Here is a 16,104-nt window from a genome sequence, read left to right as displayed (position 1 = left end):
CCCATATCATCAATATCAATCAAGCAGGAGTAGGGTTTTACCTCCATCGAGAGGGCCCGAACCTGGGTAAACATTGTGTCCCTTGCCTCCTGTTACCATTGATCCTAAGACGCACTGCTTGGGACCCCCTACCCGAGATCCGCCGGTTTTGACACCGACATTGGTGCTTTCATTGAGAGTTCCGTTGTGTGATCGACGAAAGGATCAATGGCTCGACTGCAGGTCAACTGCAACGTCGGCTTCTTCATCATCAGCTCGACTGGTCACCTTGGTTCGATCAAGGACTGCACCCTACCTCTGATCATCATGTTCGGATGAGGGCCTTCATCAACATCAACTCCGATCTCTATCAAGATCATGGAGGAATCATCTAGGGAGCCCGGGGGCTCAACGTCAACATTGCTCTCGGGCGACCGTACTGTTTTTCTGGATAGCGGACTCGTGTCCGCCGCCACCGCCTCCTTAAGCGTCGTTTTAACGATTGCTTTGGTGGAATTGTGCATAATTGAGTCTACAACAACCCTAGAAAATTTCGTCGAGTTCCGATGGAGGAATCTCTGGCAATCTCCGATATACCAGAGCCGCATTGAATCTGGACAAGAATCCGGACGAGTTTAGGGTGTGGTGTCCAGAGTCTAGCTCGGACTTCCGTTGGAAGATCCAACCGTTGATCGGCTGCGGAATTCCTATATCTACCACCCCTCAAAATTTCAGCTCGATCCAACCGTCCAAACTCCGAGAACCTTCCGATTAGTGCATCACTTTTTGGACCTGTTTTCTGCGCGAAAACGAATCCGACCCGAGTTCGTCTTTTTTATGAACGGGATTTCGGACATCTTTTTTGAAGGAAGTTTTGTATGGGGTATTGTGTTTTGTTCCCGAACACATCCCACTAACTTTAAGATCTTTTAAATGTGATCTTCAACATCATGCTGGTGTCAAACCAGTTCGGCAATATTGCTCCACGGCTGCCGACCTGCGCTAGACACGTCGTCACTTTGTTGAGCCAAGCTCAACTTCTTTGGATCATCATCTTGGCAAGCCGAACAAGAGTCCGGCATCGCGAAGGATAAATCATCACCAACATCGCCGCCCCACGGATTACACGGAGCGGGCATACCGGCATCGCCTCATGGTCGCTTCATCAAGCCGGCATCGACCACGTCACGACCTGCATCGGCAGGGCCGCACTATTGCTTCTTCAAGCTGGTGTCCATCACGCCGACCTACTTCGACTCATCGGCTGACACCAAGGCCTCATCACGTTAGCTAGACCAGGGGCTTCATCATCTCTTTATCAACCTACTCCAGACACTTTGGCGTCACTAGCCGACCAGCTCCGTCACGTTAGCTGGGCCGAGGGCTTTGCCTCCGCGAGCCAACCTTTGCCAGTATTACCATGCCGTCGTTTAATCGCCCATCAGGCAATGGGTGCGCGGATCGAGTTCCGATTTTGGGGATCACCTTCCTTCAGATTACTACAACAAATAAACCAGGTGCTATTAATCCTAGTATTTTTTGCTTGTTTGGGCTCATTTTTCCCAAGGAATTATTACTCTGGTTTGTCCATCATATGTACACAGGTCTATCAAGTGGTGGCCGCATTATTGACGGTCACATGATGGTTCGGTCAGTTTCGTACATAGTCCAGCGAACGCCGCATCCGGAACTCGAATCGACCTGCGAATTCAGGCCTTGCCATGCCTTTACCGCATCACGCCGCCGCCCTGCACCGACTTCGGCGCCAGGCCATATTTCTTTTATTACTCACTTTGCATAAATTATTTATTATGCAATATATTTTTTATTATCTCTGGTTTGCACTATTTTTTGTGCACAGGAAAATGATCCAGCTGGACTATATCCTTTGACGTCACCTCGGCTGGACGGGGGGCTTCGTCAACACTTCATTACTCCATGACAGGGACTTCGGCATTACTCTGCCGTCCTGCATTGACCGTGCTATGTCACCACTTCACAGTGCCGAGCTCTTTGCTCCGCCACCTCGGGACCGGCTTGGGGGATAGAACCTTGTCCTGCATCAAGCTCGGACCGCATCGTCAATACCGAACACATTAACCAGCTAAGTTTCCTTCATGCTCAAAGTTTTAAATTTCTAACTTGTGTTCAGTTCGACCAAGCATTATACTTTTTTGGAAAAAAGTTGCTTGTAAAAAATTTCCTTGTCGAAACTTTGTTCGCACATACTTGACGTGCTACCCGCGCTCATTATACCTGGGGGCTTCTTTAATAGAAGCTTATTAATACGGGCTTTATGCCCAACACATGTGTCACACTTCCGCATGTACCTTTTATTCACCATTGTATGCATCGATATGACTTAAGTTTTGGCCAAGCTGGGTTGCCTGGCTCCTGTGCTTACCCCTACGTTCCCGATTGTTCGGCTAGGTGGTAAAAGGAGCACCTCTGCGATTGTTATTGCCGGGTCAGCCGGATGTGTACCTCAGACTGGGTGAAGCCGAAAGCTAGCATTCTTAAGGGAATACTCGGTCGGTGAACTAAAAGATGATTTCTTACCTATTTATTACTGCCCCCAGATGTTTTTCTGCTCTTTTCGCAGTCCGGACATGCACTTTAGGGCATGCCTCCCAGGGAAAGGAACCCCCTAACGGAACTATTCTCCCTGGAAGATGTTTCTTACTAACCATGTAATATAACATAACTAGTTGGGCACTTGTCTGATAAAGCACTAATGACCCCTATGCCTGGTCTCCACGCATGCCCCGGTTTTTATAACCGCGAGGGTATTCGGACACACTCCGGACTATTGGGTCCAGAGGTTGAAGCGAAAAGGTCCGCTACGACAAACGATCTATAATCCGGCTAGAAGGCATTCTACATGTCACCTTACATTTTATAGTCAACTTTTACCCAATTCACTTGGGGGCTCTTATGTTTATTTGAGCCGTTTCATACTAAGTGTTTTTCTTCTTAGTCGTTGCAAAGTTAAAGCACGGCAGAAGCACTTTTTTCTAAAGTCCAATTTTCGGATTGGCACCGAACACTTGATCTTGTTCGGACGTCATGTTTTTACTAACGTTTTTTGGTTTTCCAAGCTTTTGGCACTTTTAACTATTTGTGTGTTTTCAGCACAAGTCTCGTAGTGCAACGCCGGACACCTTTAGAGATTCGGCAAAAACATTCTCGGATATTGCTATATATGCATCAGTTTTGAATTGTGTCTTCGGTCAATAGTTGGGTTGCCCGGCTCCCGCGCTTGCCTCCTACGTTCCGCTTTGTTCGGCTAGGTGTGCAAAGGGAGAACCACTGCGATTGTGCTTCCAGCTCGCATGGTCAAGCACCTCAGTGGAGAAAGCCGAAAACTGACTGTCACAATAGGTGTAAACTGGTCAGCAATCCGATGACTATATTAAATGACGGGCCATTCATAAAATTGGCCGAAGTGTTTCCGGCTTGACCTCGACTGTCGCCGAACACTACCGGGGGCTATTAACTGGCCTCCCAAACTAAATCCTCGATCTTTTGCTCTTACATTGGAGCTGAGGTTTCATGATCATGCTTAGCATGACAACCCAAAGAAAGGAACCGATAGCGGGACTATTTTCTTTGGAAGACATTTCTTCTGTTAAACAGCAATATAACATATCTCTCTGCGTACCTTTGTTTATAAAACCGTATGGCAGATTGCCTTGTTTGTCGTAAATCTTTGCCCTCATAAAGGCTTTATAAAGTAGGACAAACACTCCTCGGCTATTGGCCGAGGAGGTTGAAGCCGATGGTCGGTCAACAAAGTTTTGTACAATGCGGATCCGAGCATTAATGACGTAAAGTACTTGGATACATAGAGTCATTACACATAATTTGTGATTTTACTATGGATATCAATCCTTAATTCGGCCTCCCGTGCAAGGCTCAGGGGCTACTGGGCTTCGGGCTTGTTATTTACAAATATTAAAGGGGCACATCGATCCCCTGATCTGGTGTTGCCACCCGACCAGTGTCTCGGGGGCTACTGCATTGCTTGTTCTATGCAGAAAATTTTAAGTGCAATACAGTTTCCGAGGAGATTTTGATCCTCAGGTTGGTCGACCGCACCCAACCTGAGTCTCGAGGTCTGAGCACGCCACTTTTTGCGTCCCGAAGTATTCTGCCGAGCTAGGACTTGATCCTCAGGCCGATTTGGCAAATCAACCTGAGTCTCAGTGGTTACTGGGATCAGCGGTCTTATGTCATCCTTCAGGTGCATCTCGGGTTTTAGACCAATACACACCTTGAGGGCTACTGGCTATATATCTCGTCAGAGAATAAATTGCATCAATAAAAAATATTGACCAAAAATCAGCCCACGTTCGGGGTGGTGCGCCACCTCGGAAGCAATTCGGCATATAGTTCGGATGCAAGTGGCTGGCTCCTTAGAGGGCATTTCCGGCTTTGGAGCTCGGATACATAGTCCCGCGTTGGAGCTCGGATACATAGTCCGGCATTGGAGCTCGGATACATAGTCCGGCGTTGGAGCTCGGATACTAACCGGCGTTGGAGCTGGGATACATAGTCCGACGTTCGAGCTCGGATACATTCCGGTGTTAGAACTGGGAAGCAGTCCGGCATTGGTGCTCGGCTGCAAAGGATACCTCGAATGCAGTCCGGCGTTAGAGCTCGGACGCAAGAGGACACTGCCTCCCGGGAACAACTCCGAACCCGAGGTGTGGCATAAAGGCATTGATAAAGGCCGGAAACTTAAAGGGGCTCCTCGGATACCCGACGTGTAAACTCGACGAATACATTTTGGCGATCCTCAAGATCGAAGATGAGAAGATTTGTTGAACCGGTTTTCAAGACCGGCAACTGAAGATGAAGAACAGTTCGGAAGAATCGAGGAGCATCCCTAACTTGAAGACCGGTTCAGGGGGCTACTGACGGTGTCCTGGACTAGGGGGTACTCACCACGTCGTCCCCCAATCGGTTAGATTGGGCCGAGGACCCCCAGGGCCGCATACTCATGGGCCAGTCCAGACAGTTGCCGCATACAAGGAAGATTCCACAAGACTTGGCGATCAAGAGAAAGACTCCTCCCCCACCGGCGTATTCGGCTAGGACTCTTGTTATCCTAGGCCTCTGGCGCATTATATAAACCGAGGCCAGGCTAGTCGACAGATATACAACAACAATCATACCATAGGCTAGCTTCTAGGGTTTAGCCTCTCTGATCTCGTGGTAGATCAATCTTGTAATACCCATATCATCAATATCAATCAAGCAGGAGTAGGGTTTTACCTCCATCGAGAGGGCCCGAACCTGGGTAAACATTGTGTCCCTTGCCTCCTGTTACCATTGATCCTAAGACGCACTGCTTGGGACCCCCTACCCGAGATCCGCCGGTTTTGACACCGACACTTGGCCTTTTTCTTCTTCTACCCGGACAGACTTCTTCCCGGGCCATTCTGTAGCCGCTACCCAGATGATCGAAGCCCATCACGTGGAGCAAAGGGCAAAGGGCGCGCAGATTGCCACGGATGCCCCCCGGACCCTTGGTGAACAGGTCCTCAGCATTAAGGCCCGGCTTCGGCCTGCTCACCGCTTGCTGCGTCGCCTGCAGCGTATCGGAGCCCAGGCGGTCTCCGCCCTCTGGCCAGGCTTGCAGGCCCCACGCACCCCATGTCAGACTGCCGACTGGCTGGAGGTGGCGGCCGGCCGTCTGGAGGCCTGGAAGGGCTCAGCAGCCCGGGCAGGAGCGCGCCGGGCCTTGGAATTCGTCAAGGCGTGGTACCCTGGGCTAGATCTAACCCAGTTAGCCACGTTCCGACTGGAGGCGCAGGAGGAGCTGGCGGCGGTGGAAACTAAGCTTGTCAGTAGGGCAGCAGCGATCGCCGACTTCACCGACACCAGTGTCTTCGTCCCGGAGGTGGTCGAGGAAGGCGGTGAAGCTCCGCACGAATGGCTTGGGCTAAACCCAGAAGACAGTAAAGACTCTGCTGAAGTCATCGACTCCAGCGACGAGGGGGAGGACGGGGAGGAGGAAGAGGAGGAGGAGGAGGAGGAGGACGACGAGAGAGACATCGACATGCCGGAGGTCAGGGCGGACGGTCAACCCTAACCTGACCGGGCCTCAAGCAACGAGCCACGCACCGAGGTGGCGCCCGCTACTGGAGGCGTTCAAGTGGGGGCGGACCCGCCGCCCGTTCCTCTGACGGATGCTATCGACTCCGTCCTCCAGCACTCCAACGCTCCGCCTGCCGCCGGCAATCCCTCCGCTCAAACGGAGCCGCCTGCCGCGCCAGGTGGCGCGGACGACTCCAACATTCAGTCGGAGCCCTTGTCCATGCCATCCGGCACCGGCCAGTCGGAGCCTTCTGCCGCGCCAACCGGCACCGCCCAGCCGGAGTCCTCTATTGCGCCTTAGGATTGTATCTGTTTTCTGCTTACTACTTTGAACACTTTGGTTAAATTCGCACAATTCCACCCTCGGGGTGTATATCAAACTCTATTTGAATGCTGGCCAGAGGCCTTTATCCATGTAAAAATACTTTATCGTTGCTTATGCTTGTTGTGCCGACCTCCACTCTTCTTTCCTTTTTCTCCTTGGTTTTTTCCTTCGCTGCCGACCCTTTGGCTTTGCTTTCACCGGCCAGGCGGCCGCTCTGCGGACCGTGGCCGGTTTGAGTGTTCTAGCCGTTTGTGAGGGGGGCTAGGCTTTAACCATTCGGAGCTTCGGGTAGTAAGGTGGAGGCCGGCCGTCTGGCCGCCAAGCGGCCAGACGGCTAGGCGTGATGCCGCGTGCTACTATATGCGCTTCTCTCCTTAGTCGTTTTTTCGTGTGGGGCACCTCTTTGCGTCCTTTGCCCACCATGCAGTCGCTCTGCGAGCTGTGGCTTCTGACAAAGGAAGCTTTGATGCCGGCACACTACTTTTCTGGCTGCAGGGGGCGGCATATTGTAGAAGGCGGCGCGGCCAGCCTGCTGCTATCTGCAGCGCAGGCGATCGATCTCTTGTAGTCTCCGACTACTGTCAGGATTCCCTTGGTACTTGGCATCTTCATCTTGAGGTAGGCGTAGTGGGGGACCATCATGAACTTGGCAAGAGCAGGCCGGCCAAGCAGGGCATGGTAGGGGCTCTCAAGGTCCACCACTTCAAACCAAACTGACCCCCGGCGGAAGTGATTTTTGTCTCCGAAGAGGACATCAATCTGGGTCTTGCCGATTGGTGAGCAGGAAAGGCCAGGGACTATGCCATGGAAAATAGTCCGGCTGGGGGTGAGCTGCTTCTGCTTGATTCCCAATTTCTCCATTGTGTCATGGTATAGGATATTGATGCTGCTGCCGCCATCTATCAGGATTCTAGAGAAACGGGCGGCCCGCCTCTCCGTTGCAAGGGTTGCCTCCAAGACCAGGGCATACGAACCAGGGGAAGGCATCACTTCCGGGTGGTCGGCCCTGCTCCAACTGATAGGCTTCTCGGACCAATGCATGAACTCTGGATTGCTAGAGGCCACTGCTTGCACTTCTTGTTGATGTTGCCATCTGCTGCGCCTGTCATTAGCCACGCTGGTAAACACAACGTAGGCTCCATGCTCCTCCGGGTACTCGTCTTGTATGGCGCCGACTGGTCGGGCCGCCGGCTGCTAGGGCTGAGGAGGCGGCGGGCCGGCAGGCGGAGGAGGCAGGAGTCCATCTCCCTTGGCAATTCTGGTGAGTCAGTGACACTTGCGAGTGGTGTGGTTGGAGGGATTCACGCCACTATGGAACTTGCAGGATGCATCCAAGGTTTGCTCATAAGAGAAGGCAGGCAACCAATTGGTCTTGCCGCCCTTCTACCGCTTGGGGGGCGGCTGCCCTTCTGGCTGCTGATCCTCGACCGTCGCCACCTGCTGGCTGGTGGAAGCCGGCTGGGTGGCCTTCCGCTTGTGATCTCCTGGTTGCTGCCGCCGACTGGTGTCACCAGCCGGAGTCCGAGGCGCCTGAGGGGCCACCTTGCCAGACGCATCAACCAGGATTTTCGCCTTGATGGAGGAGTCGGCCGTGGCATGCTTGTCGGCGATGACCAGCAGCTCATCGAGGGTCTCGGGCTCGTCGCAGAGGAGTCGGTGCTTGAGGAGGGTGCCCTCTCGGCACCCGGAGGTGAAGTACTCGATCGCATGCACCTCGTGCACACCTTCGCAGGAATTGCGCAGCTCGGTCCAGCGTGTGAGGTAGTCGCGAGTCGACTCCGTGGGCCCTTGGACGCACAAGGAGAGCTGTCGGGCTTGGGAGCCCGCTTGTAGGTGCTGGTGAAGTTGCGGATGAAGACCTCGGTGAAATCAACCCAGCTGTTGATGCTGCGGGGCTTCAGGTTGTTGAGCCACGTCCGGGCAGTGCCCTGAAGCATGAGCGGGACGTACTTCACGGCAACGCGCTTGTTGTCGTTCGCTATACTGACGGCCGTGGAGTAGTCGACTAGCCAGTCCTCCGGCTTCACGGAGCCGGTGTACTTGGGTGTGTCTTGTGGGAGGGTGAACCCTTTAGGGAAGGGCTCATCTCGGATTCGGGGGCCGAAACAGGGCGGGCCCAGCGCATCTTCTTCTTCGAGCGCCAGGGATCGGTTGAGACGATCGATCCGATGGCGAGCATCATTCTCTCCGACTCCCTCCCGACGGCCAAGGCGGTCACCGAGTGTCAGATGCATGACAGGAGGGCGGAGTGGGGTATCTTGCTCCACGAGGTGGAGGAGGCGGCAGGTCGCCTCGCCGCTCTACTGCGTGAGGGCGGCCGTCTTCGTCCCGCTCGATGGAGAGGCGTGTCCAACTGCAGCTGGCAGCCGGCTCGTTGCCCTTTCCTCCGCGGGCGCCGCCAGTCGGCGTCCGGGAGGTCACCCCATGATCTCGGTGTGGGGGCGGCTCGTTGTTTCGTCCGGGTGGGACTTCGGCGCGGCGGGTGGCCTCGTGATGCGCGGCTGCCGCGTCCAAGAGCTGCTGGACTCGCTCCATCATGAGGCGGCGCTCGTCGCCATCGCATTTGTCCAGCTCATCCGTTACCGCCTGGGCGGCCCGGATGTTTTCCGCAGGCGTGGCGTAGACGGGGCGCTCTACCCCGAACATACTGGCGACAGTCGCGCCACGCTGCCAAACTGTGCCGAGGCGGCTAGGCCCCTCAAGAGCCAGCGTGCCGCCTACGGCCCGGTCCATCTCGCACCGGTAGGCGTCCGAAAGCCGGCGGATGCTGGCCAGGCGACCAGCATTTTCGAGAACCTGGAGGCAGTGTGCCTCCAGCGCCTCAGCGTCTGCGCCCTCGGGAATGGGCGTCGTGAGGTCGCGCAGAGCAGGCGTCGAGGAGATCTTGAGCACGCCCGTCTGAGTGCTCCTCGCTGTTGATGACGAGCACCTCCGTGACGGTGCTCCCGCCGCTGTACTCGCGAGGAGGCGGCTCGTTGTAGACCACCACGTTGGTGGGGAACGCGTCGAGTGACGCTGTGTCGGAGTCGACGATCATCGGATCGGTCGAGCCGACGGACTCCAGGTCCGCAGCAGGCTCGCTGGCAATATGGAGCTGGTCGAGGAGGCTGACGAGGCGGCTCTCAGGGCAGCTTGTTCCCGCATCAGAGGCCGGCTCGTCGGAGAGGTCGATCTCGCCGACGAGGTCAGCGAGGCAGCTTGCCGCGCAGGCGATCTCCGTGCCGTGCAGCGCGTCGGGGCTGATGTCGTCGGGTGTGCTGGGCTGGCTTCACTCGCCAGGAAGGAACAGGGTTCCCATCCAGAGCAGATCTCCAGGAGAAGGTGCACCTCGCCCCATGGTGGGCGCCAAATGTCGGGGGTTGGGTGCGACATATGCCAATGGATGGCTTATCATGGTGGGAGCGAGTAGAACGTCGCCGGTGCCTGGAAGCGGGATGAGGCGTAGACACGTACGCCGGCGAACTTTACCCAGGTTGGGGGCTCTCCGTGGAGATAATACCCCTACTCCTGCTCTGCGGAGTCTCCGCATGATCACTAAGGCACTAGTGATACAAAGTGCTCCTCGAGCTGTGTCTAGAGGTAAGGGAAGGCAAGGCTAGCTCTCCCGGCCCTAGATTTCTGGCTAGTTCTATCAGAGTGGAAACCCTTTGCATGGGTGGCCTGGGGGGTTTATATAGGCCTACCCCCTAGGGGTACAATAGTAATCTGGCCGGCTGCCGGGCCAGGCCATCAGTGTCTCCGGCCTCCGGCTTCTCTGCCGACCGCTGGGGCCCTCCGCCTAGTGGGCCCTGCCGACTGGTTGGTGGCTGTTCACTGTAGCTGTATCCCCAGTGACGGGGGCTTGGTCATCTTTAGCATGGCTACAGTCCCACCGCCTGGTGGGAGGACACTGTAGCCACACCTGGTCTTGTCAGCTTAATGGCTTGCTCGCTTCGGGGCAAGGGACGGCCGTCTGCTGGAGGCCGGCCCCTCTCTAATCCGCCTGGTCGAACTTCCGCCGTCTTCCTTAGAGTCACTGTCCGATAGGGCCCCCGTCTGGCGGGCCGTACCGACAGGCCGTCGTGGGGAACAGGGCTCCGCCTGCTCGGGGCTACGTCATGGTAGATACAACATAGTGCCCCATCGTGCGGAGATCTCCGCCTGTACGGAGCACTGTGGCCACGCCCGTCTCGAGCGTGGGAGGCGACGTGCTTTACTGTAGCCATGCCATGCCTTGTACTCTCGATGGGGGCTCGGCCGCCCCATAGCCGTGGGGTGGCCGCCTGCCCGTTGCCGCCTTCTCTGGAAGGCGGCCGTCAGGAGACGGCCACTCGGAGCGCCGTAGTCTTGGGTCACCCGCCCTCTGGCAGCCGGCCGCTGAGCCAGCCGGCCCCAGAGGGCAGAGTTTCGGCTTGGGGCACAGCTAGGCGGAGCTGGCATATTGTCTTGATAAATCTTGGCGTTCGGGTGGGCCTACCCGTGGCCCATTACTTCGACAGGCGTATTTCCTCGATAAACGTGTCACCTGATGCTAGAATAGCTAAATTCTAAGATATTTTTTCTCCTCTCTCGTTGGAACACCCATGCATGTTTGCTATATTACAAAAACATGTTTGCAAAATCAAGAGTTTTGACTAAATTTTCACTCAAAATTTTTTATGAATTATTCAATAATAAGTCATTGTTTTAAAATTAATTTGCGGAGTTAGAGATATGTGAGGGTTACTTTTTTCTCCCGTTGCAACGCACGGGCCTTTTTGCTAGTAAATCATATGCCTTCTCCGTTTCCTTGATACTAAGTATCGTTTCTGCATATTACATTGTAAACATGCATGCTAACTAAACCGTATAAAATATGAGTTGCAAAGAAATGCAACAAAACATTCCAAAATGGCTCAGTCAAACACGGGTCAGCATCTTCTAATAAAACAAGGTCATTATAACCATGTTTCCATAAGCATCAAAATCAATCATGCACGCGAATCAATATATGGTTGGATGGTTAGAGAGACTATGATATCCTCAGCCTATTAAAGTTCAAATCCTGGGCCGCACCGCAACCTGCTCGGTCTAGAAACGTGCGCCCGGAGTCAAGACCATGTCAATCAACACCATAAAAACATCAAAAGCACCGGAGCCGTAAAATTCCAGCTAGTGAGGCCGAGAGAGAAAGAGATCTGATCTACTCCAGGGACGTCAAATTTTCTGTGTCAAGTCCACCTCCACCACCAAACACAGGCGCGCTCCTCTATAAATACTGGCCAAACACGCACAGATAGAGATAAGCGCTTCCAATTGCAGAGGCGCTTGTGTATACGCCCTTCTCATCTGAAGTGTAAAGGACTACTGGTTGATATCGCCAACACATACATACTCATTCACCTAAACCTAACCGGCCGGAGAGGAGATCTTTGTGCCGCGGAGCCAGCATGACCGTCGGCGGCGAGGCCACGGCCACGGGGCGCGGGCAGACGGTGTGCGTGACCGGCGCCGGCGGCTACATCGGGTCGTGGATCGTCAAGCTCCTGCTCGCGAAGGGGTACGCCGTGCGAGGCACCGTCAGGAACCCAGGTACGTACTACATGTCTTGCGTATATATACGGCGACGACAGCGGCGGCGACGGCGAATTAACCTTTGTACGCATGCAGATGACGCGAAGAACGCGCACCTGAGGGGCCTCGCCGGCGCGGCAGAGCGGCTGGTGCTGTGCAAGGCCGACCTGCTCGACGGCGACGCGCTGCGCGCCGCCATCGCTGGCTGCCATGGCGTCTTTCACACCGCCTCGCCGGTTACCGACGATCCAGTACGTTTGACCCTTTTTTCTGGAGATATTAGTGCACTCTAAATTAAGCCATTATTCACTTTGGGACGCCATAACTGCTGGGATTTTGTCTCCATCAAATTTATTCACTTTTCCGTTTCTAAAAAACAAGACAAATCCATGTTAGACTAGCCTGACAATAAAAAAAAACTCTGTGAGCATCAAACACTCAAGCCGAGACTTAAACGTTAATGGCTTGGCTGCCAACTACTGCGCCTTGCAGTTCTCCATCGCTCAACCGGACAACTGTATCCACCGAGGAGGGACTGCCTGCGCATGGCCCCACCCTTCAGTGATGGACGACGATTGGTCAAAGTCGTTGGTGTAGCATCAGCAGTAGCATGGCATGCAATATTCATGCATGGACGCAGTTATCTTGTGTTGATGTGCGTGCGCGCTGCAATTTGCAGGAGGAGATGGTGGAGCCGGCGGTGAGGGGCACGAGCTACGTCATCGACGCCGCGGCGGAGTCCGGCACGGTCCGCCGCGTCGTGCTGACGTCGTCCATCGGCGCCGTCGCCATGGACCCCAACCGCGCCCGGGACGCTGTCGTTGACGAGTCCTGCTGGAGCGACCTCGAGTTCTGCAAGAAGACCAAGGTACGTTGTCGTGCCCATATTCTGCATGCACCCGGCCCGCCATGGTCGCCCCCGGCTCGTTGCTAAAACCCTTTTTCTGTGCGTATGTCAGAACTGGTATTGCTACGGGAAGACGGTGGCGGAGCGGGAGGCGTGGGAGGCGGCGGCAGCGCGCGGGGTGGACCTGGTGGTGGTGAACCCGGTGCTGGTGCAGGGTCCGGCGCTACAACCGGCGGTGAACGCCAGCCTCACGCACGTGCTCAAGTACCTGGACGGCTCCGCTAAGACGTACGCCAACGCCGTGCAGGCGTACGTGCACGTCCACGACACCGCCGCCGCGCACGTCCTCGTCTTTGAGGCCCCCGCCGCCGCCGGGCGCTACCTCTGCGTCGCCGACGGCGCGGTGCTCCACCGGGAGGACGTCGTCACCATCCTCCGCAAGTTCTTCCCCGAGTACCCCATCCCCAGCAGGTCAGTAGTGCTAATCGGCCATTGCAGCGACGACATAGCTTTGCTACGCCCGTCCCTGTCTTTCTTCCAGCCATGTCAACACACGCGTTGAAATCTGAAGAATTTTGACATGGACGGTCACCAAAGTTAGTCATGGATAATGCCTAAGCAATCGGTGTTGTAATATTAATTTATTGTATGAATCGCAGGTGCTCTGACTCGGTGAACCCGAGGAAGCAGCCGTACAAGATGTCGAACAAGCGGCTCCGTGAGCTGGGCCTCGAGTTCACGCCGGTGGCGCAGTGCCTCTACGACACCGTGGTCAGCTTCCAGGAGAAGGGAATCCTCCCGGCCCCTCCTGCTTCGGCACAGCCGGCGATGAAAGAGATCAACTGAGAGAGGAGTAGTAGTCTTTTTAGTAACTCACAAGCATTTTTTTTTTTGACGAAAATGCTGCTGTGCAGCTTTTCATTGAATATGAGAGAGGGAAGACAACGTCTGTTAGTTACAAAATTTGCACGAAATGTGCATCACCGCATACCGTATCCTAATGTCTAGTCTGGTTCTAGAGGTCTATACAGCAGGTTGTTGATCTTGTTACGGCCGGCTATCGTCCAAGTGTCGATGTCTTCAATCATGCGGTGGAAGACCTGCATCCCCGTCGAGAACTTGTTATCAAAGATCCGCGCATTTCGCTCTTTCCATGCCGTCCACCAGACCAACTGCACCAGCGAGCTCCATCCACGTCTATGGTCCCTCGGCACCCTGGACCGGCTTTGATCCCACCATTCTAGAAGATTTGCCGCGGTTGCGGATGGTGCCAGCGTCGCCGGTAGACCGCACCGGCTTAGCACCCTCTGCCAAAGCTCCATGGTGAAGGAGCATGAGGCGAGCAGGTGAAATACGCTCTCCGGCGTCCTCTGGCAGAGACTGCATGATGCATTATGTGGCCATCCTCGTTTGGCCAGGTTGTCGGCGGTGAGGCATCGATTTAGCACCGCCAGCCAGGAGAATATTTTGCACTTCATGGGTGCGTCGGCCTTCCAGATGATCTGTTTGAATTCAGTCCGTGTCGATCCCTCGAATTGAATCGCATACGCTGATGCCGACGTGAATCGTCCATCAGCCGTCCATTTCCATTCCACCCAGTCCGGCTCGTCAGTCAGCAGCACATGTTGCAGTTGCACCCAGAGTGTGGTGAACTCCTGGATGGCCTGGCCTGAGGGGTTTGCTTTGATATGTCTTGTCCATCTTGCATCGCCGATTGCTTCTGCCACCGTGAGCTTCTTTCTTGTGCAGTGTTTGTAGAGTTCGGGGAGGCAAATGTTCAGACTTGCACTTAGGAGCCAAGGTTCCGTCCAAAAGCTTATCTTCTTGCCGTTTCCAGGATGGAATTTCACTGATGCATTGAAGAGTGCCCTTACACGCTCATCCGTGGGCAATGGCAAGCCCAGCCATGGCTTTTCAGGTTCGGTCCATGTTTGCCAAAGCCATCTCATTCTAAGCGCTGTGCTCTGTGCCTCAATATTGGTGATGCCGAGCCCTCCGAGCTCTCGCGGTCTGCATACGGCCCTCCAGTTTACCAAACATTTCCCGCCCGAGGCGACCTCTTTGCTCTCCCAAAGGAATCCTCTTCGGACCTTATCAATAGCTTTACGTAGCCAGACCGGAGGGTCGATGGCGATCATTTGGAAGACAAGCATGGCCGAGAGGACCTGTTGCACTAGGCTCAGCCGGGCGTCCATGGAGAAGTGAGCTAATTTCCATCCCTTCATCTTGCCGTAGACCTTGTCCAGCGCCGGTTGCCAGTCAGCTCTAGTGATCCTGCAGTCAGAGAGAGGCATGCCCAGGTATGTGCAAGGAAAGTGCTTGATCGGGCAGCCCAGCTCCCCGGCAATTGCTTCCATATCTATCCCTCCGCAGCAGATAGGTGTTAATGAGCTCTTTCCATAGTTTGTACGCAATCCTGAAGCTGTACCAAAGGCGTCTAGCATATCCTGAACAGCCTTCATCTCTTGGATGTCTGGGTTTATGAATATAATTGCATCGTCGGCGTATAGGGATGTTCTGTAGGCCAATCTCTGGTTGCCAATGGGCTTTAGAATCCCTACTTGAGATGATTTGGCGAACATTGTTGCCATGCAGTCCAGGACGATGACGAAGAGGAGCGGTGATAATGGGTCGCCTTGGCGCAAACCTCTTCTATGAATAATTGGCTCGGAAAGTTGCCCATTGATGAGCACCCGAGTGGATTGAGTGGCAAGCAGATTTGAAATCCAATTCAACCATTTCCTGCCGAACCCCTTCGCCTGCAAAACTTCCAGCAAGAATTCCCATGACACCGTATCAAATGCTTTTTCGATGTCAAGCTTGATCATCATGGCTGGGGTCTTTGCTTGTTGTAGCGCCCTTGCAATCCCTCTGACATAGATGTAATTATCATGTATATTTCTGCCCTTAATGAATGCGTTTTGGCAAGGTCTGACAAGTGCGTCCATCCTGCAACGCAAGCGGCTGGCCAAAATCTTCGCAAAAAGCTTGGTGAAACTATCAACGAGGCATATTGGTCTGAAATCCCTTGGTCCAGCAGCATCTTCTCGCTTTGGGAGCAGAATCATCGTTGCAGTATTTAAGGGGCGGAGTTGTGCGGCATCTAATTGTTCGACTGCCCTGATCGCTGCCATTAGCTCAGGTTTGATGATGTGCCAACATTGCTGATAGAATAGTCCTGTGAATCCATCTGGCCCCGGGGCTTTGTCTCCATTAACGTCCTTTACTACGGCTAGCACTTCCTCGTCAGTGAAGGGGGTCTCCAAGTCTGCTAGATCAGAGCTCTCAATGCCTATCGCAGAAAGGTCGATGGTGTGAT

General features: G+C 54.4%; 1 protein-coding gene across 2 annotated transcripts; it reads left to right on the top strand.

Moving 5' to 3' along the window:
• The first annotated feature begins 11,660 nt into the window (after positions 1-11,660).
• On the top strand, positions 11,661-13,835 carry LOC123158330 (cinnamoyl-CoA reductase 1). Of its 2 annotated transcripts, XM_044576366.1 has the most exons (5): positions 11,661-11,956; positions 12,035-12,189; positions 12,618-12,806; positions 12,898-13,256; positions 13,445-13,835. In XM_044576366.1, exons 1-5 carry the CDS (start codon positions 11,815-11,817, stop codon positions 13,629-13,631), a joined length of 1,032 nt encoding a protein of 343 aa, XP_044432301.1. In that variant the 5' UTR covers positions 11,661-11,814; the 3' UTR covers positions 13,632-13,835. The 2 variants fall into 2 exon arrangements, with proteins under 2 accessions (XP_044432301.1, XP_044432302.1); XM_044576367.1 differs by lacking the exon at positions 11,661-11,956 and having other exon boundaries at positions 12,431-12,806.
• The last annotated feature ends 2,269 nt before the right edge of the window (positions 13,836-16,104 follow it).

The sequence above is a fragment of the Triticum aestivum genome, chromosome 7B (genome assembly GCF_018294505.1).
Source record: "Triticum aestivum cultivar Chinese Spring chromosome 7B, IWGSC CS RefSeq v2.1, whole genome shotgun sequence".
Classification (NCBI taxonomy): domain Eukaryota; kingdom Viridiplantae; phylum Streptophyta; class Magnoliopsida; order Poales; family Poaceae; genus Triticum; species Triticum aestivum.
This window is presented reverse-complemented; position numbering and strand designations above follow the sequence as displayed.

Coding starts and splice junctions, on each gene's coding strand:
- LOC123158330 (XM_044576366.1), top strand. CDS start 11,815: ATGACCGTCGGCGGCGAGGCCACGGCCACGGGGCGCGGGCAGACGGTG. Junction 11,957..12,034: donor AGGCACCGTCAGGAACCCAG/GTACGTACTACA, acceptor GTACGCATGCAG/ATGACGCGAAGAACGCGCAC. Junction 12,807..12,897: donor AGTTCTGCAAGAAGACCAAG/GTACGTTGTCGT, acceptor TGCGTATGTCAG/AACTGGTATTGCTACGGGAA.